Consider the following 18,159-nt stretch of genomic DNA (forward strand, 5'->3'; position numbering starts at 1 on the left):
CACACGCCACCAAGACAGGAGTCTGAGCGCGGCCTCCGGAGCGGCCTGTCTTGGCTCAGAGTCCGTGCTGACAGGGCCCCAGTCAGCAGCAGACCCGGAGGCCCTGTGCTTTCTCCCTTGGTGCAGCTTGGATTCCTTCGGGAGAGCTGGAAGCAGGCTGGAGCAGAGGGGCCTCAGGGAGGCCGGTGGTGCCTGGAGCTCTGTGAGGAGATGATGGAACCGTTGTTGGCAAAAAAGAAAAAAGGTAGGAAAGAGTCCGGTCTGCCCTGGAGCAGTATCTTGAATGAGTTTCTGCAGGAGGTGGGGACCAGAGGAGGCGAGGATGGAGCCAGGCCGCAGCCCTCCAGACTGGGGGAGCCTGGTGGGAAGCCACAGCGCCTCTTTCCCCAGAGACTCAGCAGGGCCCCGGCCAGGCTGGAGAGGAGGAGGCCAGGGGCTGGGGGCCAGCTCCCTTAGGTCAGCTGAAGTAAGTGCAGACCCCCAGGGTCTGCAGGGCCTCTCCCCTCCCCCAGGCTGCATGTCAGCCCCAGCCTCTCTTCAAAGCCCAGAGTTCGAAGGCAGATAGCAGGTGAGGTGAGTCCAAGATCGGGGTCTTCCCTCGGAGCGTGAATGGAGGGATGAGAGGGCAGGAGACAGGACAAGCCGAGGGCAGATCAACTCCTGGGCTGTGATTCCGGCCTTCAGGGTCCCTGTGTGTGAGCAACAGGACACGGGAGGACTCCCCATCCGGAGACATCACCCCCTGGCCGCAACACAGAGCTTACTGTAGAGCCCACAAAATCTAAGAGAGACAGAAAGAGAGAATTGGAGAAAGTCAGAGGCCACCCGGCACTGGGGCTCCCTCAGCCCCTCCTCAGGGCAGAGCTGGGTGGAGGGCTGAGCTGCACAGGTTCTGAAATGCCACCAGGCCTGACGAGTTGGGAGGCCTTGGGCCAGCTCATTCAGCCTGAGCCCCAATTTCCTCGTCTGTACAACGGACATAATAGCCTCCTTCTTCAGAGTGATTCTGAGGGGTCAAAAGACATAAATGACGCCTGCCAAGGGCTCTCAGTTCAGTTCAGTTCAGTCACTCAGTCGTGTCCGACTCTTTGTGACCCCATGAACTGCAGCACGCCAGGCCCTGCACATAGTACACAGTGAAAATGCCAGTACTGTAGAGCTTAATTTTGTTCCGCAGGGCTTTGGCTCAGGACTGAGCTGTGAGGCTCACTCACCTTGAGTGCCCAGTGAGGGAAGGAAATCCCCAGATGCTGAAGGAAGGCAAACTGGGGCTCCCTTATGTCATTTTTAGGGCGCTTTAGGGAAGGAGGAGAGGACGCTGAGTGGTACCCACATGGGCAAACCCCCTCCAAAAGGCCACGTCAGTCTTTGTACTGCACTTCTGGAAGCAGCCACCAGAGGGCAGGCTCCGACCTCACGCGAAGACCATAGACAGCACCAGGTGTTTGTGACACCAGAGACAGGAGCCTCAGAGGACAGCTCAGCAGCCCAGGAGGGCTCTGAAAGGGGGACTGGCAGCAGGGAAGAACTTGGCCTTCAGACTTGGACCTGGGCTCAAATCTTGGCTCCACCAATTAGGTGACCTCAGGTAAGTTACTGGACCTCTCCAGACCTCGGCCGTTCCACTTATAAAATGGTCACGGTGCCTGCCTAATGGGAAGCTGTGACAAGTGACAGCTTTCAGTGAGCATTCACCACCTGCCCCTTCATAGGCACAATTTTGCTTCATTGCAGGACAGCCCTGTAAGGTGGTAGCTTTCTCAACACCGTCGTTTTGTTTTTTTTTTTTCTTTTCAGTTTTATTGAGATATAGCTGACATACAGCACTGTATAAGTTGGAGGTGTAGAGCATAATGATTTGACTTATATACTGTGAAAGTACTAGCAACCAATTTAATTTTTTTCTAATTTACTAAATGCTTAATAGATGGTAACCTTCATTTAAAACACGTTAAATATACATAACCTACATTACGTGAAATAGGCCACAAAACCCTCAATATTTTTTGGCATTCTGAAATTTTTACACAAACCACAGCTGGGGGAGTACTGATTCAGTAGACAAAATCTGCTCTTTTCTTCTTTCTCTTACTCCAGTAATCACCTCTAAGACACGTTAGACTGGAGGCTGAGTCTTCCCTATCATGGGGAGGGGGTCACTCTCCTCAGAGAAGGAAACCTCATGAAGAACAGGGATTGGGATGTGAGTCAGTATCACTCAGATTTCTCTAAGATGAGAAACATCTGACTTGTAGAAGGAAGCGTCTCAGGAGGATGAAATAAAAAGGTTGTTCTGAACCTGGAAGGCCTCCCCTCATCCCTTGTCTCATCTCATGAAGACAATTCTGAGGGGTTCTTCTGGGCTCAGGTGAGGTGAGTTGGGTAGAGTCCGGGGAGTCAAAGCCCAGCACTGGGGCAAGTGTCTCTGTGGTCGTCTGGTGTGCCTGTTTGTATCCAAGTCCCATCATACCAAGAGGATGGCAACTATGGACAACTCCACAGATCAGCTCTCTGAGTATCCTCAGGGGATAGAAAGGACCTGAGTCTTACTTTTTTTCCCCACCATTTTCATTTAGGTACTGCAGGAAACAGGCTCAAAGAGGTAAAGTCATTTCTTAGCTCAACCTACTTCCAACACAAATAATTTGCCTTCATGGTCCAAGTGTATTCACACCACAATACTAGAGTACCTCCTGGCAAATGAGCTAATAACCGTCGCTATCATTGTGCCCATTTTATAGATGAGAGACTCAGATGAATGTAATTAAAGGAAAGTGCTGAACATAGATCTAGCATCTGCTAACAGTTCAAGGAAGGTTGAGACTAAGAAAACGGTGAAATCCGATTTCTCAAGGCAGTAAACGGGCACCCAGACAGGCAGAGTGTCTCCCCCTTCTCCAGGGGCAGTGTGGGCCTCTGGGTCAGAGGCCTGACCTTCCTTTAGAAAACAATCTGGAATTATCATTACAATTGTGAGTGTGCAGTTCCACCTCAGGGAAAGACACTGAGAAAACAGAAAACAAAGACCAAGACAGTCATTCTTGTAATGACCTTCCCAGTAACAGAAAGAAGAAAGAAAAAACAGGGAACCTCCCTAACAGCCCCTACAAGGAGAATGGTTAAGAACCTACAATTCTGTCGTCTTATGTAACACTAAGCATTGGATGAAAAGGACAAGATGGTTCTCCATAAAATGATAAAGATCTTAAAGATGTGCTCTAGAACTGAGCGCCAAGAGCCACCTGAGGAGGGATTTGTTTCCATGATGCCTCTCCTATATCAACGTGACACAACCATGTATTTCATAAAAGGATGTACGTAGACACATAGGTAAGCATCTGATAACAGTGGTTAAGGCTCTGGCCTTGGTGGTGTCAGCTTTTTCTTTACTGTATATTAATGTTACCTGATACATATGGAGGTTTATGTGTACTATACTAGGTATAAAGCATACTGTACCAAACATCTGTAGGCTCACCATGCTGGAAAAACTCACCAGTAATCTGTACCCATCCACCTGTCCCCCACCTCACATCCTTGCCTCTCTGCTTCCATTCCAACCACAGAGAACCACCATCCTACTTTTTGTATTGATCATTTGGGTTTGTTTGTTTGTTTGTTTTTAAATACAATATTAAACTGTATTTAGTGTAGTGTTAATTAGTTTTTAGCTTTAAAAAATTATTACTCTGTCATCTTCTGGAATTTGAGTCCCCCTGCCTCAATATTGTGTTTACAGGATGTAGCCATTCATTGTTACCTAAAACTGGCATTCATTCATTTCCACACGTGTAAACAATTCCGTGATGTGAATACACCACTGTGTATTTATCCATCCTCCAAGCTGTTTTTAGTTGCTTGCGATTTTGAAACTGCTGCCAAGAGCATTTATCCACACTTCTCCTGGGTTTACACTCATGGTAGAGTTTGCTGGGTCAGGCCCCTGCAAATGTTTAGATCTGAGGGATAACCTCAAACTGTCTCCAAGGCACTTGGCCTCTCTGTAAGGGTTCCTGCTTGGGCTTCTCTTGACTTGGAAGGTGTCCCGCCCCACCCCCAGCCGCCGCGCCAAGCACGCCCACTCGCCTTTGTTCTCCTGCTTGAGCTCTTCCTGCAGCAGGTCGGTTTGCCGGTTCCCCAGCACGAAGGCAAGGAAGGAGAGGATGAGGGCGTTGAGGATGCCGATGATGGCCAGGATGTACGCCCAGCGCACCGAACAGTCCCCCAGGGAGTACTTCCCAGTCTTGGCCCCGCACATGTCCCGGATCGTCTCGGCGTCCCAGCCGTCGGGGAAGATCATGCAGCCCAACACGAGGCACAGAGCTGAGGGGGCGCCGGGCCGAGCCCACCGCCGGGTCAGGAAGCAAGAGAGAAGGGGTTGGTTACTTCCCAGAACCTGAGGACCACCGAAAGCCCCCCGTAGGCTGGGACCCCGCACCCCCACTCGGCCCATCAGCCCAGGAGCTTGTTCATCTCCCACCGACCTAGAAACTAAACTCTAGGAGGGCCTCATGCCTCGAAGAGCAGAAATGCAAGGCCTTTGCCTGCCCCATCAGATCAACAACTCCTCCAGGAAGCCCTCCTGGAGACAGAGGAAAACAGCAAATCAGGGTCACTTCCTTCAGCTCCCTTTAGTATCTTGGCACATCGCTCCCTCATCCTCATTCTTTATTTTTTATTTCTGTCATTTACTCAACAAATTTTTATTGAGCGCCATGTTCCAGGTTCAGTAGGCCACCTCCAGGCTGGGATCTCCCCCTCCTGGCAGTGAGAGTTTTTGACTATGTTTGCTGGAGTGACGTTGCCCTTTTAGTATCTGACAGTCCGACGGAGACTGCATCACTGTGTGTGAGACGCAAAGGCTCCCAAAGGCTCAGGTTGGAGCAAGGGGGCCCTTGACCCCATGCCAGGCCCACAGGGTGCTAGACCTGGGTTTAAGATGACAGTGATGACAAAGTGGGGGTGGTGGTCAGTTCTGCCCACTGCCTACGAGACACAGCTAGTCCCCAGGGTGGGTAGGGACCCCTGGCTTTGCCATCTCCTTCCTTCAACTACCATATGTGAGAAAGCGTTCCCCACAGCACAGACTCCTCCCTGCCTGAGTTCTGCCTCTTCTGGTCTCACCCCCCACCTTCCAATAGGACAGTCCTTCCACACATCCCCAAGGATGTGTTCCTCACACTGACACAGGGCGCCTCAACAGCACTCTGATCTTACACACACACACACAGGAGCAGGCCTTCATTCCCCTCTCCTGTGCTCGCCTTCTTCAAGACAATGCTCCATACAGCTAGTCCATACAGTGTTCAAGGGGAGGCCACCTCTATTTAACGGCTGGGAAACGAGTTTGCGGCAAAGGGGGTGGCAAATGCAAAGAGCCTTGAGGCAAGAATGAGCTTGGTGAGTTAAAAGAGTTCCAGTTTGAAGATGCCCTTTAGAAACCCAAATGGGGAAGAAAACCCAGGGAGCACTCAGGGCTGGAGATATAAATGTGGGAGCTGTGGACATGTAAATTCCCGGGACTAGACATTACAGAAACTGTCTTGAAGGCCCAGAACTGAGCCCAGAGGTGCTCTATCATTTATGGGGCAGGAAGAGAGGAGGAGCCTCTGGAGAGGGCTTGACCCATTCATCTCCCTATATTCCCCTAACACCTTCCAAGACCCTCCAGGACCCTGCAGAGAGGAGGAAGGTCAGTTGCCAGGGATGAAGAAGTGGCAGATGGCATCCCCAGGGCACTCTGAGGGGTCGGAGGAGTGCGCTCCCACCTCCCCATTCTTGGTCCTGAATCTCCAGCTTGAGCCAGGGGTGAGGAAAGAGCCTAGGGAGGAGGAAAACCCACCCCGTCCCTCTGCCTCCTCTCCCCATACAGTGTTTCCTCTCCCGCCCAGAGCATCCCCGTCTCCATAGAAACGCGGCAGTATCCTGCGGGTGGTCCTCCTCCCTCCGCAAGCTCAGCGTTAAGTGAGTTTTTCTTCCCCAGGGCTCTGCGCCTGCACGTTCTCTTGGTCTCCGTGCCTCATCACTTACGTGCCTCTCTAGTCGTGCGTCTTCATTCCTTCCTCTTCTCCACCCTTTTCATCTTTTTTTGCCTCCCTCTTCACATGCCTCCCCCTCTCTCCAGCTAGTCCATACAGTTCTCAAGCCTCAGTCCTGACCCTCTTTTCTCCTTAGATCTCAGCATCTGACATTCATTCAACACCCCTCCTCTTCTTTCTTTTCTCACTTTTCTTCCTTCTCTTTACCTATCCCCTCACCCTTCCCCTCTCTGACTCTCCATATATTCCACAAATAAATTCTGAATATCTGCTATGTGTCAGGTACTGTGCAGGCTGCTGGGGACACTGGCAGGCATGGTTTCTTGTCCTCAGAAGCAGAGGTGTGTGGAGAGGAATCAAATCAATATACAAATAGAATACTTATATGTGTCAGGGAGCGACTAGAAAGAGACCCAGAATTACAGGGACGCTCAGAGAAGGCAGGGGCTGGGACCTCTCCGTCTGTCACTCTCTCTCTCTGCCCTCCTTTGCTCGGCAGTGTTCTCGGTGGTGGCGATGGGGCCCCAGAGACTGCTCTGGGAACAAGAAACACCCAGAAGTACAGCAAATGGAGAAAAGTCACTCGGATGGGTTTCCTAAGACCTGGGAAAGACAGGAAGAGACCTCTAGGGACAGTGTAGGCCAGGTAAGTGATCAAGAGGCTCAACAGTCAGTGTAATGACTAGAGGGAAGGCAGCCTTCAACACCTCCATTTGCTGGATGAGAAACCGAGACCGAGGTCTTTGGAGTACAAGTTCAAGTATCTTTTTGAAGTGATGAGCTGGCTGAATTGGGTAGACACCGGTGCAAGGTGCAGGGTGGGGTGGGTGGGTGCATTGTGGGATATATAGCGTCCCCCTCGGCCTCGACCCACCACCCACGGTGCCTTACGACACTGTCAGATGTCACCTTGGAGGCAAAGCTGTCCCTGGTTGAGAACCACTGGTGTAGGGGGAGGCGCTCTCAGATGGGGCGCGACTGTCCAGTCACCCTAGAGTCCACTGACTTCCCAAGCAGCCAGGAGGTGCGAGAACTTTAAGATGAATGAAATTAAAGTTATTAATATGATAATGCTAACAAATAGTACTGAGTGCTTAACTATGTGCTAGGGTGCTAAGCTCCTAACATGCATGATCTCATTTAATCCGACAACAAATCTAGAGGAGGGAAAAATGATCATCCTCATTTTGCAGATGAGGAAATTGAGGAGCAGAGGAACTAAGTGTCATATCCATGTCACACAGCTAGGAAGTGGTGGGCTCTGTATTCAAACCCAGACAGGTCTTCACTTAATGCTTCTCTTTGAGCAGACTCACTTCTTTTTTTTTCCTCTGGCCACACTACACAGTTTGTGGGATCTTAGTTCCCCAACTAGGAACTGAACCCAGGGCCTAGGTGTTGAAAGCACAAAGTCCTAACCACTGGACCACCAGGGAATGCCGTAGACTTACTTTTAAACTGAGAGGCATTTACTTACAAAGTAAGCTGTATATCACTATCAAAGAAAGGAAACCAGGATCATTTGCCATAGATAGAAGGAAACTATAATCACAAGTATGTGTATGCACTCAGTCACTAAGTCACATCCAACTCTCTGCAGCCCCGTGGTAGAGAGAAACCAAACGTTGTTCTTAGGTTCAAGCTGGACACTTTTACCTGTCAGATGCTCTGAGCCACCTCAGAGTACCCTGAAAAGGAAGGAAATTCTGACAGGTGCCACAATGTGGAGGGATCTTGAGGACACTATGCTAAATTAAATGAGTCAGTCACAAAAGGTCAAATACTGTATGATTCCACTTACATGAGGAACCGAAAGCAGTCAGATTCCTACAGGCAGAATACTGGTCATCAGGGATGACGGGAGGGTGTGGGGAGTTAGCGTTTAATGGGGACAGAGTCTCAGTTCTGTAGGTGAAGAGAGAGTTGTGAGGATAGACGGTACGGATGATTGCACAACAGTGTGAATGTACTTAATACCACAGAACTGGACACCTAGGAATTGGTAAAATGGTAAATTTTATGTAATGTGTATTTTATCAAAAAAGAGAGGAAGGAAGGGAGGAACGGGAACACAGAAAATGACATGAAGTATTTTCCTCATGGATGTGTATGTAATGCACACAAAAATATCTTGGAAATACAGAAATTAAGTTTATAACCATGGTGGCCTTGGGGCAAGGAGAAGATGGGGACTTTATCCTGTCTGTAATACTTCAGCTCTTCATGGAGTGAATGTATTCATGTATTACTCATTAAATTAAAAAACATAATTAAAAATACTGGTTTTTTCAGAGAATACACATATATACACACATAAACTTGCAAGTCTATATAAATATTTCTGGAAGGATACAGAAGCAACTTAATGATGGGCGCCTCTGAAACACAGCCCGGTGTGGTGGAGGAAAGGAGAGAGACACTGTTTATTCTCTGCCCTCCCATACTGTTGGAAGTATTTAATGTGTGCATAGATTACTTTGATGATAAAAAACAATATTATTATGTCCAATCCTTTTCCACCTATGTCTGGCCATGAAATCCTCTTAAAGGTGTAAACCTTTAAGAATAATTTTAAAAACTAAAGGAAAGTTGAAAGGAAAAATGATAACTTGGGTTTGGAGAATAAACCCAGAATGAGACTAAAAAAGTGATGAATTAGTAAAAGAAAATAAACAATATTTGTTTTCTTTAAAGTGTGTGTGTGCTGTAAATGTGCCTTTATATAAAGCTTTTTAATTATGCATTTTATGCTTAGTTATTTTAGCAGAGTTTCATTATGATACCATTACACTATCCTCAAGGGACATCCATGGGGCCAGTCACTCCTAGAGGGAGGCCTTTGTTTACGCTCAGCTGGCCCCTCCATGCCTGATGTACCACAGCTGCTACCCATTACTAGGAGGTCAGATTGGATGTCCCCCAGGGCTTTCTTTTCCTGAGCAGTCTCCAAAGAGGTTTGCTATGGACTGAACTGGGTCCCCACAAAAGTGATATTTTGAAGCCCTAACCTTCAGTGTGAGAGTATTTGTGGAAGAGGCCTTGGGAAGGTAATTGGGGTTAGATGAGGTCATGAGGGTGGAGCCCCATGACGGGATTAGTGGAGCAGCCCTGAAGAGATACCCCATGTCAAAGGTAAGAGGAACCCAAGTAAGACGGTAGGTGTTGCAAGAGGGCACCAGAGGGCAGACACACTGAAACCATAATCACAGAAAACTAGTCAATCTAATCACATGGACCACAGCCTTGTCTAACTCAGTGAAACTAAGCCATGCCATGTGGGGCCACCCAAGATAGGCGGGTCATGGTGAAGAGGTCTGACAGAATGTGGTCCACTGGAGAAGGGAATGGTAAACCACTTCAGGATTCTTGCCTTGAGAACCCCATGAAAAGGCAAAATGATAGGATACTGAAAGAGGAACTCCCCAGGTCGCTAGGTGCCCAATATGCTACTGGAGATCAGTGCAGAAATAACTCCAGAAAGAATGAAGGGATGGAGCCAAAGCAAAAACAGTACCCAGTTGTGGATGTGACTGGTGATAGAAGCAAGGTCCAATGCTGTAAAGAACAGTATTGCATAGGAACCTGGAATGTCAGGTCCATGAATCAAGGCAAATTGGAAGTGGTCAAACAGTAGATGGCAAGAGTGAACATCGACATTCTAGGAATCAGCAAACTAAAATGGACTGGAATGGGTGAATTTAACTCAGATGACCATTATATCTACTGCTGTGGACAGGAATCCCTGAGAAGAAATGGAGTAGCCATCATAGTCAACAAAAGAGTCCGAAATGCAGTACTTGGAAGCAATCTCAAAAACGACAGAATGATCTCTGTTCGTCTCCAAGGCAAACCATTCAATATCACAGTAATCCAAGTCTATGCCCCAACCAGTAACACTGAAGAAGCTGAAGTTGAATGGTTCTATGACGACCTACAAGACCTTTTAGAACTAACACCCAAAAAAGATGTCCTTTTCATTATAGGGGACTGGAATGCAAAAGTAGGAAGTCAAGAAACACCTGGAGTAACAAGCAAATTTGGCCTTGGAGTACAGAATGAAGCAGGGCAAAGGCTAATAGAGTTTTGTCAAGAGAACACACTGGTCATAGCAAACACCCTCTTCCAACAACACAAGAGAATACACATGGATATCTCCAGATGGTCAACACTGAAATCAGATCGATTATATTCTTTGCAGCCAAAGATAGAGAAGCTCTATACAGTCAGCAAAAACAAGACCAGGAGCTGACTGTGGGTCAGATCATGAACTCTTTATTGCCAAATTCAGACTTAGATTGAACAAAGTAGGGAAAACCACTAGACCATTCAGGTATGACCTAAATCAAATCCCTTATGATTATACACTGGAAGTGAGAAATAGATTTAAGGGACTAGATCTGATAGATAGAGTGCCTGATGAACTATGGATGGAGGTTCATGACATTGTACAGGAGACAGGGATCAAGACCATCCCTATGGAAAAAAAATGCAAAATAGCAAAATGGCTGTCTGGGGAGGCCTTACAAACAGCTGTGAAAAGAAGAGAAGTGAAAAGCAAAGGAGAAAAGGAAAGATATAAGCATCTGAATGCAGAGTTCCAAAAAATAGTAAGAAGAGATAAGAAAGCCTTCCTCAGCAATCAATGCAAAGAAACAGAGGAAAACAACAGGACGGGAAAGACTAGAGATCTCTTCAAGAAAATTAGAGATACCAAGGGAACATTTCATGCAAAGATGGGCACAATAAAGGACAGAAATGGTATGGACCTAACAGAAGCAGAAGATATTAAGAAGAGGTGGCAAGAATACACAGAAGAACTGTATAAAACAGATCTTCATGACCCAGATAATCACGATGGTGTGATCACTCACCTAGAGCCAGACATCCTGGAATGTGAAGTCAAGTGGGCCTTAGAAAGCATCACTACGAACAAAGCTAGTGGAGGTGATGGAATTCCAGTTGAGCTATTTCAAATCCTAAAAGATGATGCTGTGACAGTGCTGCACTCAATATGCCAGCAAATTTGGAAAACTCAGCAGTGGCCACAGGACTGGAGAAGGTCAGTTTTCATTCCAATCCCAAAGAAAGGCAATGCCAAAGAATGCTCAGACTACCACACAATTGCACTCATCTCACATGCTAGTAAATTAATGCTCAAAATTCTCCAAGCCAGGCTTCAGCAATACGTGAACCGTGACCTTCCAGATTTCCAGAGATCAAATTGCCAACATCCGCTGGATCATGAAAAAAGCAAGAGATTTCCAGGAAAACATCTATTTCTGCTTTATTGACTATGCCAAAGCCTTTGACTGTGTGGATCACAATAAACTGTGGAAAATTCTGAAAGAGATGGGCATACCAGACCACCTGACCTGCCTTTTGAGAAATCTGTATGCAGGTCAGGAAGCAACAGTTAGAACTGGGCATGGAACAACAGACTGGTTCCAAATAGTAAAAGGAGTACGTCAAGGCTGTATATTGTCACCCTGCCTATTTAACTTATGTGCAGAGTACATCATGAGAAATGCTGGGCTGGAAGAAGCACAAGCTGGAATCAAGATTGCCAGGAAAAATATCAATAACCTCAGATATGCAGATGACACCACCCTTATGGCAGAAAGTGAAGAGGAACTAAAAAGCCTCTTGCCACAACTACTGAAGCCTGCGTGTCTAGAGCCTGTGCTCCACAAAAAGAGAAGCTACTACAACGAGATGCCCATGCATCGCAACAGAGTAGCCACCGCTCACTGCAGCTAGAGAAAGTTCACAGCAGCAAAGATCCAGCACAGCCCGAAATAGATAAATAAAAATAAATAAATCTTTTAAAAAGAGATACCAAAGAGTTTGCTGTCTCTCCTCACCTGCCACGTGAGGACACGGCAAGAAGGAAGGAGGTAGCTGTCTGCAGGCCAAGAAGAGGACTCTCACCAGAACCTAGGTCTTGGAATTCTAGTTTCCAGAACTAAGAGAAAATAAGTGTAAACCACCCCAGTCTATGGTATTTTGTTGTTGTAGCCACATGCAACAATTTGGATGCCTCTTAGAGTCATAACACTGGGAAAGACTGTGTCCACTTACGTAACATTCACACTGATAACCCTGGTCACTTCTGAGGAGGGAACTTAGGGGCTGAGGACAGAGCCCTTGCACTGCTAAGCTGTGGCCCCTTTTGAATCCAGGACCACGTGAATAAGTGACCTACTGAAACCATAAGGTAGGTGGGAGCTGATCGCTAATAAGTGACTGTTGCCAGAGATTTTTCACTCAGAATGAAATAATTAAAGCAGCAAAGAATCAAAATGCACAAGCCAAGTGAAACTCACAGAAATAATGAATTAATCACACACACAAAAAACATAAAACCTTATCCTAAGAAAATGCTCAAGAATGTACTCTTAAGATTTAGCTATGTGGATGTCTTATCGTGTCATTATTTGCAAGAAAGAAAAGAAGGAAGAGATGAGAAGGAAGGCAGAGGGAGATATAATAAAAGAAAGAAGGAAAGAAAGAAGCAGCTAATTATCCAACATCACAGGAATATTCTTTCATACCATGGAATACTATTCCCCTATTAAATTATATTGAGTAAGATTTAATGATACAGAAATTACTCATGATACATTAGGTTTCAAAAAGATGTGAAAAATAACATACAATGTAATTTCATTTTGGGGATACTTACATGGTTATAGCAATAGTTATATAAATTTACCACACTAGGTCCTATGCTAAGTATCTTACACACATTACTTCACTTAATTCCCACAACACTCTGTGGAATAAGTGCTGTTATTATCTTCTTTTCATAGTTGAGGACATAGAGGCACAAAGAGGTAATCCAAGTTATCTAAGGCCACAGAGCTGGTAAGTTACAGAACCAGGATTTGGACCCAGCCAGTCTGGCTCCAGAGCCTGCTCATAACCAGTACTCTATACGATTGCAGACCAACAGTTTAGATGACTGCTTCTGGGAGGGTGAGATGACGTGTGTAATCTTGCTTATCTATATTCTCCAGTGTTCATACAAAGAACAATGATAATTTGACAAAGCTGTAGGTGAGAGATACGGAGGGGCAGTATAGCGCAGGATGCACGGATGGCTGCTCATGTCCTATCTTCTGTGAGCCCCTTCCTCACCTTTAGGAAGGTTTTTCTAGAAAGAACCAGGCCGACTTTGGGGCTGAGAGGAGCCTGGAAAAGGGTCTGTGTTGGCACTGTGACCACAGCTTTGCAAGGGAGTGCTTCCCCAGGCCCGGTGCACCGGGAGCTGTAGGGAGAATCCCCCTCTACCCCGAGACAGAGATTGTCCTCACGTCCTTCGCACCAGCTCCATCCTGCCCCTCCCAGGGCAGGGGCTTGTGGCACAGGGGAGACGGGGTCTCTTAACAGTCACCGCAGCCCGCTGGATTTGAAGATCCAGGTCCAATCTTGGCACTTCTGTCAGCTGGGGAGTTCAGGGGTGGGAATCCTGGCTCCCCACGGCCCCCCCAGCACCCAGATGACGGAGGCACCCTGACTCCTCCCTTTCCCTCACCCCCACATCCCATCCACTTGCAGGGCCGACTGGCTTGACCTCCAAAACGTATCTCGGGCTGACCTCTTTTCTCTGTCTCCACTGCAGCCATCTGTCGAGGCCGCGTGGTCTCCCTCCCGCGTGACCGCAGTGACTCCTAACTGGATTCTCTGCTCTCATCCTTGCCCTCTCTTCGTCCGCTCTCCACTCAGCATTCAGAGGAAGCTTTCCAAAGCAGACAGCGCCATTCACTCACCTGCTCAACACCTTCCCAAGCTGCCCCTTACGCTCAGGATAATCCCTGGGGCCTCGTCCTGGACTGTGTGGCCCCCGGGCTCCCCCTACTTGCCTCCAAGCCACTCGGCCTCTGGATCCCTACAGTCCTGCCACACTGCACCTCCTTTCCAACCGTCATCCTAACACTAACCCTAACTACGGTTTTTGTTCAGCCCTACCCACCCTGCCCTAGAGGTCTTGGCACTCACTGTTCCCTTTCCCTGGGCCACTTCCTCCAAGCCATTCAGTCCCTGGGTTGTGGTTCCTGATCTCCAGGAGACTACAGTTTAGTCAGGGGACTGTTAGGAACACAAATAATTGGACCTGGTGTCACAGATGCTGTTACAGAGAAATGGGGTACCTGTCACTTTGTGCAGTAGTGATAACATTTGGGAACAGTATCTACCGCACCACCCCTGGGTCCAGCCTGCACAGAGCCCTCACATGGCCTCTGGACAACCCTGGAATCCGCCGCTTGCTGCATCCCCCGCTGCCCTGGCTCAGCTCTGCCACACTCAGCTCAAGGACTCGGGCAGAAGTCCCCTGCCGCTCTCCCTGCTTCCTGCCTCACTCCTCCAGTCTGGCCCAGGCCCATCCAGGTGACCCCATCCCTTCCCAGTCCCCTCTGGCTCCTCCAGGAAGCTGTCCTTTCTCGGGGCTGTTCTCAGCTTCTCTGTTGCTAATTTGAGCAGCTGCTCTGGCTCCTCTCTCCAAGCCGCCTTTTCTGGCTCCTCCTCCTCCTTGCATCTGAAAGGTTGGTGTTTCTGGGCTGGCTCCTCTTTTGCTTCCACATGCTCTCTCCTCTTCCCGGGGCCATTTCACCCACACTCAGACTCACATCTGCATCTCCAGCTGAGACCGCTCTCCTCAGGCCAAGGCCTGAAAAGCCAACAGCTGTCAGACCCTTCCTCTGACAAATTCAGCATTTCCCAGCCTGAGCATGACATTCCAAGACACAGTCGTTCAATGAGGGGACCTGGAATCATCTGCAAGAGCTGCCTGTCTTCACCTCGCCCCACCAGACACACACCTGCTGGGCTCCTAAATAGGTCTCCTCCTTCCCCTCCTCCAGCCTCAGCCCCTTTCACGTGGACCACTGCCACTGCCACTGCCCTCCACCAGGCTCCTGATCTCCCATCAAGTCTCCCTCCAGTCTGTTCCCTGCAGCAGCTGCCCAAGTCATCTTGCTAAACCCACATCTGGCCCTGATCATTCCCATGCCTAAATGTAATTGCTCAGAACCTAGGAATAAGACCCCAAATTCCAAGGCCAAACTTTCTAAGCTCCCTGCTTTTCTAGGTATATCTCCCAGTTCTCAGTTTTCAACCTTTCTTTTTGTTTTTTTAATTGATGACAATTTTACCTAGATTCACTCTAATCTTAACTTCCCTCCAGTCCCAGAAGATAAGAGACCCTTCTTTTTTTTTAAGATTTTTTTGATGTGGACTATTTTTAAAGTCTTTATTGAAGTAATTACAATATTGCTTCTGTTTTATGTTTTGGTTTTTTCATCACAAGGCATGTAGGATCTTTTCTTCTCCATCAGGGCTCCAACCCACACCCCCTGCATTGGAAGACAAAGTCTTAACCATTGGATATGAGCTAGTTACTATTATAGTCTCCATTTTATAGTGGAGGAAACTTCGAGTCAGAAATTGTATAACCTTCCAAAGGACACTTTAGTTGGTAATGCCACACTCAGGATTCAAATTCAGGTTGGCTGACCACTGAATATGCTGCCTCCAAAGGAGCGGGTGGTGGAGCTAGGACTTAAATCAGAGCTCATCATCTGTTTATTCAATAGACACTCTGTGCCAGGCAGACTCCTGATCCAGGGCTCTCATTATGCCATTAAACAGCTCTGGGATTAAAGGTTCATAATGATGGATAAGATGAAATGGAAACGAAAAGAATAAAACAAAAATAAAAGACTGTCAGAATAAGAATAGTTCAGCCCTCAACCTCTTCACATCTCCAGCCCATCCTCTCTACCAACAACCAGATCTATGCTTCCCATCCCAACTCAAAACACTCCAAAACCTTTCTCGGTGAAATACGACACTCAGGAGCCATACCGGAAGGAACTGGTAATCTGCTTAAGCTGAGAAAAGTAGAATTTCACCATGGAGAAAACACCCACAGACAAAATCAAAAAACAAACTGACGGATAATATTTGCAACTCATATCACCAAGAGCTAACTTTTAACTTACAAAGAGTTCTTAACAAATCAAAGAAGGAAAATACCATTAGCTTGGTAGAAAAATATTTATGAACTGACAGTTTACAGAAAAAAGACAGGAACACCTTGGAAATATTGTGGGTTTAGTTCCAGACCACCACAATAAAGCAAGTCACACAAACTTATTTTTGGTTTCCCAGCACATATAAAAGTTATGTTGACACTATACTGTAGTCTAGTAAGTGTACAATAGCATTATGTCTTAAAAAAAATACAAACTTAATTTTAAAATCCTTTATAGCTAAAGTAAATGCCAATTACAAAGGTCACTGATCACAGATCAACCATAACAAATAAAATAATGAAAAAGTTTGAAATATTGTGAGAATTACCAAAATGTGACAAAGAGACATGAAGGGAGGAAATGCTATCGGGTAAATGGCACCAATCAACTTGCTCAACACAGGGTTGCCACAAAGCTTCAAATTGTCAAAAAAAAAAAAAAAAATCTGTGAGATGTAATAAAGTGAACTGCAATAAAATGAGGTTTGCCTGTATATATAAAAGGCAGTCAACCTCATTCCTAAGAGAAAGACAAATTACTACCATAAGAATACTTTTTGCCCATTGGGTTGTCAAAAATAAAATATTTGATAACACATTCAGTTGGCAAGAATGTGGGGAAACAGGTACCCTCATACACTGTTGCTATGAGTGTATCTTTGTGTAACGTCTATGGAGGAGCCTATGACTGAATCTGTCAAAATTGTAAACGCGGAGACCAGTTAATCTGACAGTTCCACTCTAGGTCTTTATTTTATCTTAATACTTACATATGTGTCTTAATTATTTATATACAACATTATCCATTGAAATATTGTTATGGCAAGATGTTCTAAACAATTTAAATATTGATTTCTAAATGATGACGCAGCCATACAAAAGTATATTATAGGAATTCCCTGGCAGCCCAATGGTTAAGACTTTGCCTTCCAGTGCAGAGGGTGTCAGTTCAATCCTTGGTTGGGGAGAACTAAGAATCTCCACATGCCTCGTGGCCAAAAAACCAAAAACATAAAACAGAACCAGTATTGTAACTGATTCATTAAAGACTTTAAAAATGGTCCACACCAAAGAAATCTTGGGGAAAAAAAAGTATATTATGCAGCTCTTAAAGAAAAAGATCTCTATACACTGATTTGGTACAATTTCCAAATGTGTTGTTGAGTTTAAAAAGCAAGACAAACCAACTGTTTAGTATCCTACCATTTGTGGTGGTTTTTAAATATGTCCACAACTTTTAAAATATACTTCTTTTCAAGAGGAGGAGCTGAATTCTCCTTCCCTTGAATGTGGGCTGGATTTAGTAACTCACTTCTAAAAATAGAGTGTGGCAGAAGTGGTCTGTGATGTCTGAGATTAGAACATAAAAGGCAGTTGCTACGACAAAGGAGGCAAGAAGGTACAATGGAAAAAAGATCGTCTCTTCAGCAAAGGGTGTTGGGAAAGCTGGACAGCCACATGTAAATCAATTAAATTAGAACATTCCCTCACACCATATACAAAAATAAACTCAAAGTAGCTTAAAGACCTAAATATAAGACATGACACCATAAAACTCCTAAAAGAGAACATAGGCAAAACATTCTCTGAAATAAAGCGTAGCAATATTTTCTTGGATCAGTCTCCCAAGGCAAAAGAAATAAAAGCAAAAATAAACAAATGCAACCTAATCAAATTTAAAAACTTTTGCATACCGAAGAAAACCATCAACAAAATGAAAAGACACCCTACAGAATGGGAGAAAATATTTACAAACTGTGCAGTTGACAAGGGGTTAATAACCAAAATATATAAATAGCTCATACAACTCAAAAGAACCAAATAATCCAATTTTTAAATGAGCAAGGCAGAAGATAATTCTCTGAAGAAGACGTACAGGTGGCCAATAGGCACCTGAAAAGATGCTCAACATCACTATTAGAGAAATGCAAATAAAAACCACAATGAGGTATTACCTCACACTAGTCAGAATGGCTAGCCTCAAAAAGTCTACAAATAATAGATGCTGGAGAGGATGTGGAGAACAGAGAACCCTCCTACACTGTTGGTGGGAAAGTAAATTATTGCAGCCACAATGGGGAACAGTAT

At 46.0% G+C, this 18,159-nt stretch overlaps 1 protein-coding gene across 1 annotated transcript in view; it reads right to left on the bottom strand.

Moving 5' to 3' along the window:
- Positions 1-680: 680 nt before the first annotated feature.
- The window catches only part of LHFPL4 (LHFPL tetraspan subfamily member 4), a 28,904-nt gene continuing 11,425 nt past the window's right edge, over positions 681-18,159 (bottom strand). Inside the window, exons 2-3 of the mRNA XM_052647333.1 lie at positions 4,087-4,323; positions 681-781 (exon numbers count right to left, since the gene is read on the bottom strand). Coding sequence (XP_052503293.1) covers positions 681-781; positions 4,087-4,323 — 338 coding nt within the window. The remainder of the gene's footprint in view (positions 782-4,086; positions 4,324-18,159) is intronic.

Source organism: Budorcas taxicolor, chromosome 1 (assembly GCF_023091745.1).
Source record: "Budorcas taxicolor isolate Tak-1 chromosome 1, Takin1.1, whole genome shotgun sequence".
Lineage (NCBI taxonomy): Eukaryota > Metazoa > Chordata > Mammalia > Artiodactyla > Bovidae > Budorcas > Budorcas taxicolor.